General features: G+C 34.0%; 3 protein-coding genes across 8 annotated transcripts; 2 read left to right on the top strand and 1 right to left on the bottom strand.

Moving 5' to 3' along the window:
- The first annotated feature begins 1,079 nt into the window (after positions 1-1,079).
- LOC145949881 (uncharacterized) lies at positions 1,080-1,583 on the top strand. The gene has a single exon (XM_083060783.1). It carries the CDS (start codon positions 1,080-1,082, stop codon positions 1,581-1,583), a length of 504 nt encoding a protein of 167 aa, XP_082916909.1.
- Positions 1,584-1,799: 216 nt separating this feature from the next.
- Positions 1,800-9,962, bottom strand: SDG38 (SET domain protein 38). Of its 4 annotated transcripts, XM_083059419.1 has the most exons (8): positions 9,549-9,962; positions 7,956-8,011; positions 7,255-7,381; positions 6,002-6,071; positions 5,730-5,909; positions 5,386-5,457; positions 2,760-2,862; positions 1,800-2,091 (listed from the first exon to the last, which is right to left on the bottom strand). In XM_083059419.1, the coding sequence occupies exons 1-7, from the start codon at positions 9,852-9,854 to the stop codon at positions 2,801-2,803; spliced, it is 873 nt and encodes a 290-aa protein (XP_082915545.1). In that variant the 5' UTR covers positions 9,855-9,962; the 3' UTR covers positions 1,800-2,091; positions 2,760-2,800. The 4 variants fall into 4 exon arrangements, 2 of the variants coding, with proteins under 2 accessions (XP_082915545.1, XP_082915544.1); XM_083059418.1 differs by lacking the exon at positions 2,760-2,862 and having other exon boundaries at positions 9,549-9,956; XR_014427677.1 differs by lacking the exon at positions 2,760-2,862 and having other exon boundaries at positions 2,013-2,091; positions 5,386-5,643.
- A 57-nt stretch (positions 9,963-10,019) lies between these two features.
- On the top strand, positions 10,020-14,418 carry LOC145949471 (serine/threonine-protein phosphatase 7 long form homolog). Of its 3 annotated transcripts, XM_083059416.1 has the most exons (3): positions 10,020-10,871; positions 11,186-11,353; positions 11,599-14,418. In XM_083059416.1, exons 1-3 carry the CDS (start codon positions 10,584-10,586, stop codon positions 12,232-12,234), a joined length of 1,092 nt encoding a protein of 363 aa, XP_082915542.1. In that variant the 5' UTR covers positions 10,020-10,583; the 3' UTR covers positions 12,235-14,418. The 3 variants fall into 3 exon arrangements, 2 of the variants coding, with proteins under 2 accessions (XP_082915542.1, XP_082915541.1); XR_014427676.1 differs by having other exon boundaries at positions 10,020-11,353; positions 11,465-14,418; XM_083059415.1 differs by having other exon boundaries at positions 10,020-11,353.
- The last annotated feature ends 3,160 nt before the right edge of the window (positions 14,419-17,578 follow it).

Genomic DNA, 17,578 nt, shown 5'->3' with positions numbered 1-17,578 from the left:
ATCAAAGATTAACAACATCATTCCAACAGAAGTGGCTGATTAAATTGATGGAATTTGATTTCATCATCGAATATAAAGAGGGTAAGACAAATATAACAGCAGATGATTTATCCAGGAAGGAAGATCCTACATGTTGTTTAGTCAATATTCATACTATGAGTACCGACCTTCTAGATAAAATACAGGCTTCATGGAGAACAGACCTATCATTGCAAAAAATCATAAACGACGTAAAAACCAACCCTGATTATCACAAACACTACACTTGGCGAAACGAAGAATTACGAAGAAAAGGTAGACTAGTGAAAGGCAATAATGGTGATCTCTGGACTCAAATATTAAATTGGTTGCACTCTTCTTCCACAAGGCCACTCTGGTAAAAATGCCACAATTCAGAGAGCTAAGTCAGTCATTTACTGGAAAGGACTAACCAGAGATATCACAGAATACATTAGAAAGTGTGCAACCTGCCAGAGGTGCAAATATGAGACTACAGCCTCTCCGAGTCTCCTTCAGCCATTACCTATCCCTGATCACATATGGAAGCATATCAATATGGACTTCATAGAAGGACTACCTAGTTCCACAGGGAAGCAAGTCATTTTTGTGGTTGTTTACAGATTAAGTAAGGCTGCCCATTTCTTTGGATTATCCCATCCTTACCAAGCATTTGATGTAGCACAGGCTTTCCTGGATAATATATTTAAACTCCATGGGTTCCCTGAAACAATTACCAGTGATAGAGATCCCATCTTCATCAGTAACTTTTGGCAAGAATTCATGCAATTACAAGGAGTGGAAACGCATTTGTCTTCAGCATACCATCCACAAACGGACGGGCAGAGTGAGGTAGTTAATCAGTGCTTGGAGACGTATTTAAGGTGTATGTGTTCAGACACTCCAACAGAGTGATTTCATTGGCTTCCATTAGCTGAATGGTGGTATAACACCACATATCATTCCTCCATAAAGGCAACACCTTATGAGGTGGTCTATGGGCAACCACCGCCAACATTTCTCTCATACCTACCGGGTGAATCCAAAAATGTCGTGATCGACAGAAGTATGTCTGAGAGGAGATGCTAAAGGTGCTTAAGTTTCATTTACGAAGAGCACAAGATCAAATGAAGCAAGTAGCAAACAGGCATAGAACAGATAGACAACTCCAAATGGGTGATATGGTATTTGTCAAACTTCATCCTTACAGGCAAGTGTCCATGGCAACTAGAAGCAATGCAAAACTTGCTCCGAAATACTTTGGTCCTTACAAAATAATTGACAAAATTGGACAGGTCGCTTATAAGGTAGAACTTCCAACTTCTGCTAGGATACACAATGTCTTCCACGTATCACAGTTGAAAAAGTATATGGGGGACGCACCAACGTCGACAGATCTACCGGTGGAACCAGAAGTAATTCCATTGACACGTGAACCTGAAGACATTCTGGATCGGATAACTGTCAAAAGGCACAGGCGCGTAGTGACTAAAGTATTAGTGAAATGGAAGAACCAGGTGCCAGAAGATGCCACATGGGAGTATTACTATGACCTAAAGCAGAAATATCCTGAGTTCAACCCTTGAGGACAAGGATTGTTTTAAGGGGAGGGTAATAATATGATGTAAACAGAATCAAGTCCTTATTAGTAATTTTTAATATACTTTATCTACAAAATTAGAGATAAGATAGAATAGTTAGTAATTTTAAATATATTAGAGATAAGATAGAGTAGCGAGGAGGATTGGTTATAGTCAGTTGGCTATATAATGCATTTTAATCCTGCCTTAGGGGCACAGTAATTCATTCACAAATTGGTATTCTCATCTTTCTTCTTCAAATATAACATTCGGGTTCTTTTCTTCACATAGAGTCCCTATTTTCTATTAGTCCTTCGAATTCTTATTGAATTCCTAGTTCTGGTCATAACACATTAGATATTGCAAAATCCAGGAGAAAACATACAGAAGAATAACTAATCGCCGTGCAAGCACCTACGACAATTGCATTGAAAACCAAAACCTCGAAATAGCAGCTCCCGTCGGGCATCACGGTCCAAGCTGGCATCAATATAGCAGATTCTGAGTTCTTCACCTGCAGTTTACCAAAAGCGAATTGCAGTGCATTAATGTTAATATCATACACTACATGTGTCGTCTAGCTTTAGAAAATTAAAATATAAGCTATATAACATTATAATATCATCCACTTGATTTTCCTTCTTTTTGGACCTTGTAAGACCCATCCTATCATAGTACTATGTTACTATTTGTCAACTACTTTACATTGTTTCTGAGTGGTAAAAATGTTAGAAACCGAATGTGGATATTTATTCCAGTAATAAAACATGATGATATGTTCATAACACTTGCGTTTCCCAAATTAAATCCTATAGTTTATTTTCTTATGAAAGAAGGATTATGAATGATGCATGGAAAATTTTGATGGATAACCAAGAATGACAAAAACGTGTACAAAACTATTTTTTTTTCTGAGAATGATCACATTATATAACTGAATAAACTACATTCCATGACGAACCAAATTGGCATCTGGTCAATCAAAACTGTCGTATGTCCTTTAGGCTCACTAAAATTAACTTTTAATTCCATTTGTTTCATTAATGTGACATTGATTTTCTTCTTTACACTTTAACATACTTCACATCTAACTCATGTAAGACATTATAGTGACATTTGATAGTAAACAATGTCATTTTACAGCTTGGATGGAGCCAAATCTAAGAACTTTCCACCACTTACATCAAGAAAATTATATAATAATATAGGCCAGGTACCATCTATCACCATGGTCTCTTCCCAGGCATGGTTCTCAATCCTAGATTGTGGCATAGAGTGACCGACCCTAAAAATGTTATAGCGGATAACAAGATTACCACTACTAAAAGGTACAGATACAAGATAAATAATTTTTAGGTTAAAACCCTTATTTGGTCTCTTATAATACTTTTTTGTTTCAATTTAGTCCCACTTTAATTTTTTGTTTCAATTTGGTCCTCAATAATTTAAATTATTGCAATTTGGAACTTCCGTCCAAATGATTTAAACGGAGTTAACTATTGGCTACGTGAATGCCACGTAGATGCATAGGTAGATGCCAAATTTCTTGAATACACTTGGAACCAGAACAGCAGAACCAGAACAGCCCGTTCTGGTTGCACTCTTGGTGTGTTAATTTTGTATCTGGAACGGGCAGTTCCAGATGCAAAATTAACTCACTAATAATGTAACCAGAACGGGTCGTTCTGGTTCCAGAATGGTCGACGACTATAGTTCACGTTTGTGAATCGTACAGGGAAAAAGACCCAAGGTACAAAACATTTCAAACACTAGATTTGGTAATATTGTCAATGGGGATTGATAACTTCAATTGCTAAACATTTGGACTATACAGTGTATCATAAAGGACGATGCAGTGTATCACTAAGGACAATGGTAGCAGGTTTTATTTCATTATTAGTCAAACTGGAGTGAATCACTTACTACCAAATTGACACTATATAGTCAAGGATGAAACGAAACGATGTTTCCCCTTGAAGTCATTGACGATGTACCCCAATAATAACAACTTGTTCTTGAGGAGGTACAACCTGAATTTTTGTGGTTTAGGATTTTCCTTCAGCGTTACCCGGATGATTTCCTTTCTCAGTAATTTCTTTGAATTTTTTTAGTATATGTTATGTTCTGAATTTTTGTTTTCAGTTTCTGAATCATGTTTCTGTCTTTGAATTTATGATATGTTATGAATTTTTATTTTCAATTTTTGAGTCACATTGTGACATTTTGGTCAACGCATGCATGAAATTGGCATTCTGGAATGGGCCGTTCTGAACTCTAAACCCTGAATCCAGAACGGCCCGTTCTAACACCAGAACGGCCCGTTCTGATGCACTCATGGTGTGTTAAATTTGCATTTGGAATGGCCCGTTCCAGTTGCAAAATTAACACATAACATGTGCAAGCAGAACGGGTCGTTCTGGTTCCAGGTATATTCATGAAATTTGGCGTCCACCTATACATCTACATGGCATCCACCTGACATTCACGTGGCCAACAGTTAACTCCATTTAAATCATTTGGATGGAAGTCCCAAATTGCAATAATTTAAATTATTGAGGACTAAATTGAAACCAAAAATTAAAGTGGGACTAAATTGAAACAAAAAAATATTATAAAAAACCAAATAAGGGTTTTAACTTAATTTTTACTATTCACAACATAAATGCTAAAAAAATTTAAAAAAATAAAATAAAATAAAAACTTACAATTAAAGATTTTCATTATTAATAATAATAAGGCATAATCCTATTCTAAACAGAATCATCCTCAATCTAAGGTATTATTATTAACAAAGTCAATAATAACAAGTAATGTGGTTGTGGTTGAGTGATGATGCCAACAAGAACATAGGAATGGGGTAAAAAGTGATGGGATTAATGAAGAGAAAAACACAACGCATCAAATACATGACAGACCTTAGGAGTTGGAAAAGAAAAAACAGAACTGATACTAATTAAGGGAATACATACAACAAAGTGTGAAAAGAGAAAACAAAACGACAAAAAAACACTACACAAGAAGACCAAAGAGTAGTGCCATAATGCATGAACAGAGGGGTGGCCAGAAATGATGCTGAAGAATTGTGGGTTGGCTAGAAACAATGCCAGAAAACTGTAGCATGTCCCAAATCGAGGAAAAGAATCAACTGTTTAGACTCTAATCAGAAACCCAAAGCATCTCTAATGTAAAACAAGGGGAAATAGCAAAAGTACCCATAAAAACAGCTTCAGCATTGCACAACAGCAGGGTAAAGAAGGGGTTTCCCACTGTATAAAAGAATGGCCACAACAGATTTTGTGGGATAGGAGATGCAAAACATTATGCAACAACCATATTCTTGAAGCAACTGTAGGCTGTTCTGCACCAGTCCACCGTTACAGAATGCTATTGATAACTATGTTCTCAGGATTGTCAAATATATACAAATTTCAAGATGGATATTTTAATGTTCTTTTTCCTTCTCAGTCCAAAATTGTGTTTCAATATACAAGAACACGAACAATAACAATTAAGCCTTTCAATATAGAATTGACAACATGGACCCATGAAACCATTTTGACCATTTTGAGAAATGTCATTATTCGATGGTGTCTCCTAAAGTTTTCTATCACTGATTGATGTCATAAAAGTTATCACTTGACAAAGGTTTGCATTGATTGCCAACTACTGTCAGAAAAACTCAGAACTGTCACATTAAAATGAGGATTTCCTAAAAAAATCATCAAATGTACTACTCACTAGAAGAGTCAACCAACAGAATTACAAGGAAAAAGACATTAAATTAAATAAAATAGAATTTAGGACAAACCTTCATCAATGTCACGGAGTGCCTTCAATTTTGCATCAGCACTATCTATCCAAATGATGTGTACATTTGGATCTGCAAACCAATTGAGTTAGATTGCTCCTTTCTTAAGGTAAAAAGACAAGGTTTAGGGCGGTCAACTATTTGTGTTTGTGTGTGTGCATGTGCATGCACATGCACAAAACATGGAATGCAAATTTTGATAAAATTGAACTTCTCTTGTTTTCAGTCATCTGTGCTTGATGAATAATGTAAAGGGATCTGATCCAGTTGGAAATCTTGGTCAAGCAACCAAAAGAGAGGAAAGTAGAGTCATAATGAGGAATATAAGAGAAAATTGTACTCACCACAGTCATGATTGTAGAAGGATGGAAGTATATACACAGCATTTCCAACAGCAGCTTCAGCTTCCACAGATGCAACTGCTGATGAAAGAAGATCTTCGTATAGTCCTCCAGCCAACTCAATGCGAAATGCATTGATTCGGATTCGTGCCAAAACATTAATGTACCATTGCTTAGTTAAAACTTGAAATGTTAAGAAAAATAGTCTCTAAACATATATCTAATGTACGTGTTGTGTATCTATATACAAAATATTCCTCACACAGTAAGGATACAGGCAATATGTTCATCTGCCACAAGTGCCTTTGTGAAGGCATTCCTTAGCAAGAGAAACCCCTCTTCCATCTGAAAAAGGATGCTATGCATAAACAGTTCACTGCAGTAAAAAACTGATGCCAAAGCTGTCCAATTATAATACTTATCAGGTTCCAATTTAAACAACAAAAATTGTTTCCTTCTGCTCTAATGAATAGTTTATATAAAAAGTGATCACTTACAGCAGAAGGCTGTGCTAGGCACAAGTAAAAGAAGGAATACAATAACTGAAACCCATTTAGACATAGGTTCTGTATGGACAAATTTTTCCACAAGCACTTGTAGGAGAAAAATAAAAAGATAAAAATGAATTGAGTTTCTCCCATAAGTTAAAATTAACTGATGTAATTTAACTTCTATACAAACTCTTTCATATAAGCACCTATTCTTGAATTTGCTTCATGTATCTATATCCGGTACATATTCAATACCAACACTCTTGGATACTCACTGATATGTACTGGTGAAGCATCCAATACAGCACACAAGACATATAAGCATGTATAAAATGGAAACATAGAAGCATTGTCTGTTGATGAAGCAAAAATAAAAATTATCCTCTTAATGGATTATTTCAAGAAAAGAATGAGATTGCTAGTACTATTTCTATTTCAAATATTAGGAAGTAATTTATGATGATAACAATAATTTATGATTTTCTTTTTAATTTTTAGTAATGTCCAAGAAATATGGTTTTAATTTGGAATTGCATAATTGCAATTATATATTTATTATGTTTTATGAATTATTTTTCATATCAAGATATGTATCTTACACTTATGGTATCTTATATACTTTGAGAATAATCATATCGTTGTATCACATATGTATCATAGCTCTCATCTAACTTTCCCAAAAGCCAAGGTGATGAGTTGATTTTAACACAGAAGCTCAATTCATTTTATCTACTTATTTTCTTCTCCTTTAAGCGTTTATAGAGAAGTTTAATCAAACAAGGTCAAAAAATAAGTCTATACACAGTTTCCACCTCTAATGTCTGCCTTTGCATTTTCACTTTTACCAACCATACCCTACATTTAAGAATAATTATGAAAAGCTACAGGCAAAGAGGATCGTTCATTCAAATGTTCACAAGAAAGCTAATAGACTTCCATTCATAATATGGTTTTCATTGTTTTAGAAGAAACCTGCTAACTAAAATAATCATAATCAGAATTTTATTGCCATTGTCCTAAACTTCTAAATGTCTCACCTCTAAAACCATCTCAGGCGTCAAATTGGTTGGCTGAAGTATGTCAAGAGTGTCACTTGTGGCATCTCCTGATATGACCATGCAAGCCAATCGCTTTACCAACAAGGGATACTTCAAACCATGGGTCCTTTGTAAAGAGATCATGAAATTGTCACTTTAAAATAGTATATGATAAGTTAAGGTGTCAAGTATTGACAAACACAAATGTTTCAATAGTTTATCATAAGGGCTATCCATTACATTCAGTTCAGATCAATTATAATTTCAGAAATGAAGTTGTGCAAAGGCCCACAAGACAAATTATAGAATTTTGTATGTTACATTAAGTTTCAAACCACCAACACAAGTGACAAAAGCATTCAATAAGGTTAATGAGGGATGGACGTATAGCTCCTCTTATCTGTTTTCTCCTTTCCACTGTGCTTTCTGTATTGTACTTACCCTGGTGAACAGACACTTAACATAGGGGAAGTTTGCACTTTGCATTGAAGATTAAAGGGATATTTCTTGGAGGGTTGAAGAGTTGTCATACATAAAATCCATTTGGTACTTACAAAACCATAGAGAAAAGTTAGTTTCATTAACACTGAAGAAAAGAAATTTTATATAAATTTATATTCACGTGACATGTTTAAAAGATTGTTGAACCCATCACAATTGAAGATGTCAATCTTCTGATGCTAGAGAACAAACTCTTGTACCGGCAATAGTCTTCAAAAGCCACCCAATTTTCCTTCATCTCAACATTGTAATATCCCTAAGTAACATTAAAATTCTCAAAATAAGTACACAACTGCAAAGAAGCAAAAAAGTATGTTCACCAAAAAAACTCCTACATTGCACTTTACAACATGGGTTTTATTTGATTATGCGAGTATTGTTGACCAAGCAACACATGAGAGAACAATAAGTAAAAAAACATACTTTTGACTTACAAGCACAAGTCAGATATTGAATGTGGCCTTAATATCATAGATAATAGAAATGAGGTTAAACTATTCACTCGATCCCTATAGTTGTCTTCATTTTAAGTTTTAGTCCATATCCAAGAAAACAATAAGCTATACTTATACACAAAAAAACTCTATATCCTTAAAAGTTACGTTTTGATCCTTTGTGGCTAACATCAAAGAATTTTTTCAACTATGAAACCACTACAATTTTTTTTACCGGTGATATCACTGCTAACAAAAAATTATTGTAGGACTAAAACTTACATGATTTCTCGTATTAAGGACTAAAACTTAGAACGAGGACAAATACATGGACCTAATAAGAGTTGTTTAACAAGGCACCGGAAGAACTTATAAGCTAGTTTGATCAAAATTAGCTTGTTTGGTATGCAAGCATATTCTAGTATCTTATAGCTCATTGTTCATAGGCTACTACATGTAGCTTATGAAAATAAGCTAGCTTACAAGGTACTCGTTTTTTTTTATGTTTTCATTTTTATCCTCATAAATTTATTTGGAACATCTTTTTACCTCAATCAACTAAATATGTGTTTTTTAATCCATTTAAGAGTTTGTTTAGATAAAATTCTTCAGAAATATTTCTAAGAGAAAAAATAATAGGAAGCAAAATCGAAATAACCTTCTTTATAAGTTAAAATTAACTTATGCATAAGTTAAAAATAAGATTCATGAGAAGCTAATAAGAGAGAACTTTTAAGCTTATGGAGAAACTTATTTCTTCCTATTTTTCTCTCCTATAAGTGCTTCTAGAGCAATTAACTCAAACAGACCCCTAGATTTATCACCTATCTTATCCGTTAATCTTACCAAACACTCTCAATTCAATCAATAATCAATAGCTTATAAGCTTTCAGGTTTTCAGTTTCTAAGTTGGGGCCTTTCTGAGTAATTCTCCAAAAGCACTTAAAAATAGGAAAGAAAAATGAAATATGTTTTTCCATAAGCTAAAATTAGCTTTAGCTTGTGCATAAGTTAATTTGTAGAAATTTTCTCTTGTTAACTTCTGCAAAATTTTATTTACTCATGGAAAAAATTAGTATTAACTTACGAAAAAACTTAATTCAATTTTTCTTCCTATTTTTTCTCTTTGAGAAGTATTATTCAAACATAGCCTTAGTGTTTATGAGCTATCAGCAGCTGACTTGTAAGTTAGTATTACCTAACACACCCTAAATACTTTAAACTAGGGGCAATTGAACACCTTTCTAATTTGAAAAACAAAACTAGACTTAGCTCCTTTGCTTTATTGTTATTTCAAAGGGTAAGGACTAAGGAGAGAATGTGTGTGCATAAATAGTGAAAAGGCGAGAGAAAGGGAACCTTGGAGCGTCGGTAGCAGTATTGGCTGCAGAAGGTCAGAGGCTGCCGAGGTCCGGAGTTGGCGAGGCAGAAGTAGCAGGCGCCGGGAGCGGAGGGGTGGCAGACGGCGGGGCTGGCGGTGTGGATGAGGTCTCCGGAGGCGATGGGGCGGGTGGCGAAGACGGCGCGGCCCACCGACTCGGTGAGGGCGACGCGGATTGGAGGCGGTGGTGAGGTGGTGGTGGTGGAGAATGAGGAATAGAAGGAGGAGAAGGGAAACAGGGTTTTGAAGAAGCGGCGTGAGAGTGAAAAAGGTGGCGCACCCATTTCTTGTTTCTTCTTCTGTTGCTCTAATGTGATCGATACCTCTGCCAATTTGGAACCAATTTCAAATTTTCTGAGAAACACTTGCAGAATTTTTTTCTGAAATAATATTTTTTTAAAAAAAATTTACAAAAAAATCATCTATTACACTATATTTATACATATAGACTCATTTACTGTTCATCTCAGAATTCGATTACCAGAAAATCGAATTTTGAGCAAGGTTAAATTTTTTTTTTTTTCGTTTTCTTTTTGAGGAAGGGGAAGAACTAGATTCGGACCGTTCTGAATCAGAACGGCCCGTTCCGGAGTAAAAAATATACCATTGACGAATGGACTAGAACGAGTCATTCTGATTAAGAACGGGTCGTTCCAAATTCAAAATTAACACATGACGAATGGAATCAAAACGAGCCGTTCTGAATCCGGAACAGCCCGTTCTGGAGACTTCTGATGTCTATAAATACCATATTCCCACATTGTTTTTTGGTTCAATTTTCACTTATCAAGTACCAAAATTCAGACATTATTTTTTTGTTCGATTTTCACTTACCAAATACCAAAAATGTTGTTGTGGAAGCAAAGTGAACATAGGTCTGCGTTTATTGGTACAACGGTATGTTGAACTCATCGTTATTTACTTTAAATTTCAATGAACTTGTAACATATTAGTACTAATTTTGTTAATCATCGCAGGAAGCTGATAATATTATTTACTCTTATTGTCATTCAATGCCAAAACCTCACCCTCTAATTGTTCCTATATTAGAGGAAGTTGGTTTTTTTGGGGTTGCAAATCTCAAACATCTAAAGGTGGATCACGCATTAGTCACAGCTTTGGTTGAAAGATGGAGACCTAAGACTCACACATTCCATTTTCCAACAGGGGAGTGCACGATAACACTGGAGGATGTTGCACTTCAACTTGGCCTAAGAGTTGATGGTTTACCAGTCATTAGCCCAACATTATATGACTGGAGGATATGTGTTCCACGTATCTCGGAATCGTGTCAGTTAAAAGTGAGTCACTAATTGGCTCTATGATTAAGTTAAAGTGGTTAAGAGAAAATATGTTACAATTACCAGAGGAACCATCTCAAGAAGAAATGCATGCACATTGTAGGGCATATATATTAGGTTTAATAAGAGGTGTTTTGATGCCTGACAAAACAAGAAATAAGGTACATCTTATGTATTTATCTTTATTAATAAATCTTAGAAGAACAAGGCGATATAGTTGGGGGTTTACTTGTTTGGCTATGTTATATAAGGAAATGTATAGAGCCACAAATGTTACCAGCAAAATAATGGGTGGTTGTGCATCTTTGTTACAGTCTTGGGCATGGCATCGTATGCCATATATTGCGCCTATTTCCAGGGTACCACCAACATTCCCTTTGGTCTGTAAATGGAGCGGAGGTAGAATATTAAACTTTCGAAGTGTACCTCATAATGATGTTATCGGATACAGATCAAGGTTTGATCACATTCAAGCTGATCAGGTAACTCTTCAAAATCAAAGTTTTATTTGTTTCGTATTTTCTTTTGTTTAGCATATTATCTTAACTAAAAATGTTTAAATTTTTTGTAATTTTTATGGACTCCATATCAAGCCTTGGAAATAACAATACCCATGCAAGCATATACAAATGCTCAACTATGGACATCATGTACCTCCATCCTTTGTTTTTCAATTGTTGAATGGCACCAATCCGATATAGTGAAATTGCAATTTCGTCTCTTCCAGGATGTCCCTTCTCCACTCAATAATTTGGATCACCTGCACAAAATTGACATGAGGGGAAGACAAGATGAAAATTGGGTTACAAGACATGCTCAATGGATCGACATATGGAATAATAGACGTGAGCACACATTGATGGGTCATCCAATGCAAGGCTCATTGTTTCACACACGAGAATACATGGAATGGTACATGGCCAATTCCATCTACTTCCTATCTGTGCCACAACAACTACAAGATCCAAGGAATCATCAACAACGAAGGACTTCCACAATATTTGAAACTGGTGCAACTTCCATGCGATCGTATGAAGAGACTGATCAGCATGTATCAAATCCTCCACACATCACCCAACAAGAAAACATAATTGATAGAAGACATTCATTTGCAACAACTTCAAAGGATTTTTTTACAAATTTATTTGGAGTAGATTTAAGAACTCCATCTTCAGCACAATCATACATGCGATCTCTTTACCAATCAGAATTTGCTAATGAATCTGGTAGTTCTTCAACAGTATTTCAACAACCAGTGCTTCATGATGAGTCAAATCCTTCTGAGCAACAACTTCCACGACGTAATCCAGGTCGTAACAGACGTCGCCCTCGTTGTGGAATTGGACACCATTACGAAGACTAAAAAACATATATAATTCACTTTATTTTAATGTTATCGTTTTTTACTTTTAATGCACTATGTCTCTTTATCAATGTAATATGATTTTTAATGTTATGCATTTTTACTTTTAATGCACTATGTAACTTATAAAATATTATAACTATAAGCATTGCAGCGAACACAATCAACCCTTTCAACACAAACACAACGTAGTCTCGGAGACTAACATCAAGTAATTAAATTTATTGAATAATAACATTATACATTTAACTAAATAAATTTATTAAAACTCATTATAACAATAAAGATCAATGGTGGCGGGAACTAAATTCATGACTAATATTTGGACATGTCTTCCTAGTGTGACCAGCAGTGTGACAATAGGAACAATTTTTTACACGATTATGTTGTTCTCTAATGTCCATCTCTGTTCTAATCCTGCTGGACTTTGGCCGACCCTTGGACGTTCTCTTGAGTTCTGGATTTGGCCACAAAGTTGAACTAGTGTAAGTAGGTCAATAATCTTCATATCGGAGCTCTCTAAATTGTCCTTGGTATACCTTTGCAACTTGTTGTAAGGTATATGTGGGAGATATGTAGGTTTGATAGTCGTGATGTGCATGTAAGCATGAAGCGAGTACATGCGAGCAAGGGATACGAACTTTCTGGAACTTGCCATAATCACACCACAATTCATCTAGCCTTACTGTAAATCTCCTAGCGAGTCGAACTTCTCTCGAATGTTGCATTTCTTCCACTAGAAATCTAGTGCTTGATTTGTCAAAGTTGATAACTCTATGAGTATTTGCCTTGGACTGTGCATCTTGAATAGCTTTACTTGCAATTTCCGAGTAGACATGTCCAGCATTAATCATTGCATCCACTTCCCTGCCTCTTTGAATAAAAAACTTGTTGCAACGAGTGTATGTAGCCATTACCATGGAACAAATTGACAGATTTCTTGTTTTCTTCAATACGGAATTAACAGACTCGGCTAAGTTTGTTGTCATGTGTCCCCAACGTCGTCCATTGTCCCATGCCAGTGTCCATTTTCCTCTAGGAATGTTGTCTAACCATTGGGCTGCTTCAGCATTAGTATCTCTTACTATGTTGTAATAGTAAAAGAATATAGGTCCAGTCATCCCATAAGCTGCAAAAAAAAAAACTAATTAAATAATGGAAAAAATAATTAAATAATTTCAAAAAAAAAAAAATTAATGATAAAATTACTTATGTTGACGACATCCTTCTTCAATGCTGCATTTTTGAATTGTCGCATGAAGTTTTGTGCAATGTGTCGAATACAATAGACATGGACAGAATTGTTTTCTGTCCAACCACTTTCGTTTCTTGAGTATGCACTTCGAATAGCCTCATGACGATCAGAAATAAGACACAACTCATCTTGCGGTATTACATACCGCCTTAAGTTATTAAGAAGAAAAAAAAACCATGCATCTTAGTTTCACCTTCAACAATAGCAAATGCAATAGGAATTATGTTGTTGCGACCATCTTGCGCAAATGCAACCAATAGCGTACCTTTATATTTCTGGTATAAAAATGTTCCATCGACTTGAACAATTTGTTTGTAGAAGGCAAAACCATCAATGCATGGTTTAAAGGTCCAAAATAACCTTTTGAATATAACACTCCCCTCATCCAATAAGTCACCTTGGTAAGTCGGTTGCGTATTTAATTTTCAAATAAAACCTGGAACATACATTTGCATTGCTTGCAACATACCTGGTAAGTGCAATGGTTGATAATGTGAAATCTGTTTATGTCGTCCTGCATTTGTTCTTTTGTTTCGAAGCGTTGGCCAACAAATAGTGTTCCAGGTGGATACACAACCATTTCACGTTCCAACAAATGGCTATACTCACTGTCTTGTTGTTGAATTTCATTGGGAAAGTTTAAAAAGTGTGATGGTGGGTTGTATATGGGTAGTGGTGGATTATTTGGAAATGGGAGGGTTTCTTCATCATCATCATCATCTTGATGTTCAGAAAGCATTTTGCCTTCGTCCTCGTTAAAAGGATCAAAGACATTTTCTGTTAGAAGACCAACAAGAAGATGATCTCCAATGTTGGTTTGAACATTGGGTTGAGAGGCAGGAGGTGTAGCTTGGTCAAATGGCTGAGAAGGTATTTGATTAAAGCCCATGAATGGACCAGTTAAAAGCTATGTGTATGACTCAATGTCGTGGTTGGAGGGAATATTATAAGAAGGGGCAGATGGGTTAAGGTTTTGGTAACTTTGGTAAATTTCGTAAGGTGAAGGTGAAGGTGAAACTTGTGGTGAATGTGATTCAATTATAGTAAAGGTAGCATATAATTCAATACCTGATTGAAGTTGATTAGAATCGTGAACATTGAAAAGTGCCTCAACATCTTCATCATCAGTCAGCTCAACACAGGTGTAGTTACTAACCCCTAGGTCAAGTCTAATAGGGTAACAAAAATGTATGCTAGCCACCCTCTCAGAATCTTGTCGATGCAACTTTGTGTGGATGACTCTCTGTAGCCTCTGTAGAGTAATTCCTCTCTTGATACAAACTAATTTTGCAGATGTAGAGGAGAAGGTGACTCCTTCATTCAGACATTGGTTAATGAAACCATCTGAGTGAACAATAACGTAGATTGAAGAAGCCATTTTATGAAAGGTTGAAAGGAAATGAATGTAATTCAGAGAAAAGGCTTAATATGGGTAGAGAAAACAAATGAGATCCTGAAGGTAAGGTGAAGCTAAATGAAGAGAATGAAGGGAGGGTGTATTTATAATGGGAGCATTGGATTCCCTGATAGACCAGAACGGGTCGTTTTAGGCTTCTAAAAAGGCCTAAAACCCTAATTTAGAACAGCCCGTTCCAAACTAGGATATAAGGCCTTTTTAGTAGCCTAGAATAGCCCGTTCCAAAATCAGAACGACCGTTCCAAACTAGGGTTTAAGGCCTTTTTTGTAGACCAGAATGACCCGTTCCAAAACCCGAATGACCTGTTCCAAATAACTAAAAAGGCCTTAAATCCTAGTTTGGAATGGCTTGTTCCAAAATTCAAGTTTTGTTCAAAAATGTAAGTCTAGAACGGCCCGTTCTAGTTTAAGAATGGCGATTCTAGATTCAACTTTTACACATTACGTATGCAAGCAGAACGGGCCGTTCTCCTTGGAGAACGACCTGTTCTAGTTGCAAAATTTACGCATTGCTGAGCCTAAAACGAGAAAAAAAATTTAAAAACTACTCAGAATTTGATTCCCGGGAAACCGAATTCTGAGCATTAAAAAAAATTAGACAAATTAGAATTCGGTTCCCCGGGAACCGAATTCTGAGATGAACAGTAAATGGGTCTACTGTGTAAATATAGTGTAACAGATTTTTTTTTTGGTAAATTTTTTTAAAAAAAATAATATTTCAGAAAAAAAATTTGCACTTGCACTATATCCGTAATTGAAAAAAATTGAAAATATTTTATAAATTTTAACAACTATTACATCCTTCAATAATTTTATATTAAATATAAATTTTATAAATTTAATCATTAAATTTAAAATCTTTTTCTCTTAAATCATATATATATATATATATATAATTTTATATTAATTTAAAATAATTTAATACTTCATTTTTATAAAACAAAATTAATGTAATATATATACATTTTAAAATATACTAAAATATGAATATTTTTATTACCTTTAAATTATTGTTTAATTTTGTTTGGTATTTTATTCTTATAAAATAAATTTAATGTAATATATAAATTTTAAAATATATTAAAATATGAACACTTTGATTACATTTAAATTATTGTTCAATTTTAACAAAATTCGATATAGACATATAAAGTAAAATGAAATTTTCCTAAGTATTACACTGCTCAATTACTTTATATTAAATGTAAATTTTGTAAATCTAATCGTTAGATCGAAAGTTTTTTACTCTTAGATCATATATACAAAATTTTAAATTAATCCAAGATAATTTGATACTTCATTCTTATAAAATAAAATTGATATTATATATACATTTCAAAATATATTAAAATGTGAACATTTTGATGACCTTCTTATTGTTCATATTTTATTAAATTAAAATTCAATTATTATTTTACACTTATATATAATACATGGACGTAAAAATTCGTTTAATTAATTAAGATGTCCATTTAATTGATATGAATTATATATTTATATGATAAAATTAAGAAGAAAAAAAATTGAATCATGTATTTGCAGCACACAGAAACTTCAAGCCTGATTAGTTAACATTTTAAATTAATCAATTAATTAACATGTTTAAATTAATCGATTAATTAACATGTTTAAATTAATCGATTATGATGGTAAAGAAAACAAGTACTCTCTATATATAATTTTATATAAGTAAAAAATACTTAAATTTTTTAAACTAAAATATAAATAAACTTTATTGAAGTCAATTTTATTTAATATTTTTAATTTAAAATATTCAATAATAATAAATGATAACATTATCTATCATGATGTGGTTTAAGATATTTTAGAAAATGTGATATATTTTTTATGTGAAATTATAAAAATTTAATAATTTTTCTTAATTTGTGTGAAATTGTGAAAATTAAATATATTTGATAAACATTTTTAATATATGTAAAATTCATTTTACTTACTTATATATAAGTTCAAAAAAAAGTAGCAAATTGACATAATAAGGATTTTTTTGGTCACAACACACTTTACAATGTACTAAAGGACTAATGGTAATAAAGGCATATAAAATGTACTAGTGATAATAAAAATATTATATGCCTCCACTTGTATACACATGATACTAAGATACCAACTCCATCAACATAAGTAATCTTTCTAATCGTAATCACAACACAAGATAAATCTTAAATCTTAAATCATAAACATAGGAAAAGAACTTTAACATTCTTGCTTTCACATCACATTTTTATCGATTCAAATACTGCGTTGTTTTCACTCCTCTTCCCCCAAAATTGAAACTTGCTCTTAAATTAAGTTTAGTACTTTCTTGCCTATTATTAATTAGTAGTAGAAAGTTCCACTCTTAAAAGAATAAATAAGGTAAGTTAGTGACTACATAGACCAAATTGATTGTCACTAACTAGCTTCCTTAGGAAAGAATGATAGAATTCTAGTGGTAATTAAAACTAGATCATGCTTGTATAATGCCAAGAATTCGACTTAGGGATGAAAAATATATCTATACTCGCGGGAAATACTCGAATCTGTCCCGACTTTGACGGGAAATACCCGGTTTGACCGAGTACGGGTACGGATATGGGTAAAACCCGATATATTAAATCAGGTACGAGTACGGGTATGTACTTACCTGCCCTGTTCCCACACCAGTACCCGTC

This window comes from Cajanus cajan, chromosome 7, assembly GCF_000230855.2.
Source record: "Cajanus cajan strain Asha chromosome 7, NIPB_CcT2T_4, whole genome shotgun sequence".
NCBI lineage: Eukaryota > Viridiplantae > Streptophyta > Magnoliopsida > Fabales > Fabaceae > Cajanus > Cajanus cajan.
Note: the sequence above shows the minus strand (reverse complement) of the source record. Positions and strands in the feature narration are given on the sequence as shown.